At 34.1% G+C, this 2,097-nt stretch overlaps 1 protein-coding gene across 1 annotated transcript in view; it reads right to left on the bottom strand.

Annotated features, from left to right (window-relative positions):
- CTR9 (CTR9, Paf1/RNA polymerase II complex component) overlaps positions 1–2,097 on the bottom strand; it is a gene marked incomplete at its 5' end in the record, with an annotated part of 21,001 nt that overhangs the window by 16,763 nt on the left and 2,141 nt on the right. Inside the window, 5 exons of the mRNA XM_008587025.1 lie at positions 477–660; positions 770–898; positions 1,010–1,099; positions 1,332–1,568; positions 1,689–1,796. Of these exons, the coding sequence (XP_008585247.1) occupies positions 477–660; positions 770–898; positions 1,010–1,099; positions 1,332–1,568; positions 1,689–1,796 (748 nt within the window). The remainder of the gene's footprint in view (positions 1–476; positions 661–769; positions 899–1,009; positions 1,100–1,331; positions 1,569–1,688; positions 1,797–2,097) is intronic.

Here is a 2,097-nt window from a genome sequence, read left to right as displayed (position 1 = left end):
AAAATGGCTCACTACTGCCTACCAAATCAATTCAATTCAGTCTGCCATTCAACTAAAATCTTAATTATTTTAAATCACTTTTGCATCCATAACAGCACGATAGACACCAAGTAAACAGCTCCCAATTTTACAATAGTCAAAACATCATGCTTTAGGTTCAGTAACAAAGGTAAACCTATTATCAAACATGCCAAGGAGTTGTTAAATGTCATTAGCTGACCTACTGAAGATAGCCTGGTCATTACAATATGGCCCAACTGGTTTTAATTATTTCTTTTATTTTCCAGCATAAATATAAGTGAAGCTGCACCCCCCCTTTTTTTAAGACCACAAATTTGTCTTGAAGAAAAGCGGACATAAGAATCTTTGAAAATTTTTACTATAAGTTCTAAGTAAGATTTCATTTAGGACTAAATTTTTGCTGCTATTATGAGAATTTAGGAATTTTATTACATAAAAAGGTTTAAAATCCTTACAGTCAACATAATTAGGATGTTCTCGTAAGATGTTTTTATATAGTTTTTCTGCTTCATGGAATTCACACATTGCCTCATACAGCCTGGCTAAATTGTATGATGTTGTAACAGAAATGGCATTATAATAATGTTCATCATGCTCAGCTTCTGCCTTTGCACGATCCAATGATGCCAAAAAATATTTCTATGACAAAGAAAAGAAAATCATATTGTGAAAATTAGCTGATACATCTAAAAAAGGTGTGCATTAAACTTGATCAAGTATAAAAGAAGTGAATTTTTTATTTTCCTACCTTTGCCTCCCCTAGGTTTCCAAGTCTAAAATGGAGGGCACCCACATTATTCAGAATCTCTGGGGGGACATCAGCCTGTACTTTCTCCTGAAGGATTCGTGTTGCTGTTCCATAGGCTGAAAGGGCACCCTGCATTTTTAGGGTGGACAGAATAAGGTATAAGTGAAAATGAAAGAGAAACACTACATCAAGCTTACAAAGAACACATTATGTAGGAGATGAAAAGTATTACTAAAATACCTGTATATCAGTCTGTTCTAAGATTTGTGCCAGTTCAATCCAAGCTTCAACATCATCAGGATACTGTTCTGTGACTTTCTTTAAATGGCCCTGGGATAAAAGAGATCATTAAACTAAGGCTGTCCAATTATAGACCATGAAAATAAAAAAAAAAAACAGTGGCAATTTTAATCCGTTAATAAGTCAACTGTTCTTATCTAAACTGGAACAAACTCAGTTAAAGAAACTGCTTCTATCATATTTCTACTTGCAATTACAAGAAATGAGGAATGGGACTCTCAGGACAGCAAACAGAAAATAGACAAGATTTTTTAAAATGTACCTTGGCAATATCTCGTTTTTCTTGATCTTCTGAGGCAGCATAGAGAGAGCCAAGAATTTTCATAGTTTCATAGTTATTAGGGTAAGCTTTCAAAACTTTTTCAAAGCACTGAGATGCATTTTCTTTGTCACCACGATAAATATACATTTGTCCCAAACCAAAAAATGGTAGCACAAAAGAGGATGAAGCAAACTGTGTGGCTTGATAGTAGTACTGAAAAGCTTGGTCATAGTCCTCCTGAAAAATGAAAATAAAACAAGACCAACAATACGTACAAAAGTCTTAAAAAAGAGACTTGAAAAACTATAAATAAAGCAAAAGGATGAGATAATTAGAGAAGTTATAAAATTATCTTACCTGAACGTGGAATGATCTAGCCAGCTGATAGCAACTCTCTGCTTGCATCGCCTCTACTTCTGTATTATGGAATGCATGGAGAGCCAGGTGCTGGACTTTACTATAATCCTGAACAATGAAGAGCAGAACATCCAACTAAGTAAACTCCTAAGACTAGCTTGTGTAGCAGCTCTTTTACCTTAAACAATAACACTTTATTTACCTATAAGATACATTTCCATCTTCTCCCTAAATAGCTGCCTTTTGGTACTGTAACAGATACACTCTAAAGTTATAGGTTTTTGTAATCTTACCCTCTATCATAGGATTGTTGTGAAGATTATATAAGGAAATACATGGAATGTACTTTTAATGGTGCTTAGCATTTAATAAGCATTGAATGCATACTAACAACAACAACATAGTAGCT

This window comes from Galeopterus variegatus, unplaced genomic scaffold (assembly GCF_000696425.1).
Source record: "Galeopterus variegatus unplaced genomic scaffold, G_variegatus-3.0.2 Scaffold4221, whole genome shotgun sequence".
Lineage (NCBI taxonomy): Eukaryota > Metazoa > Chordata > Mammalia > Dermoptera > Cynocephalidae > Galeopterus > Galeopterus variegatus.
This window is presented reverse-complemented; position numbering and strand designations above follow the sequence as displayed.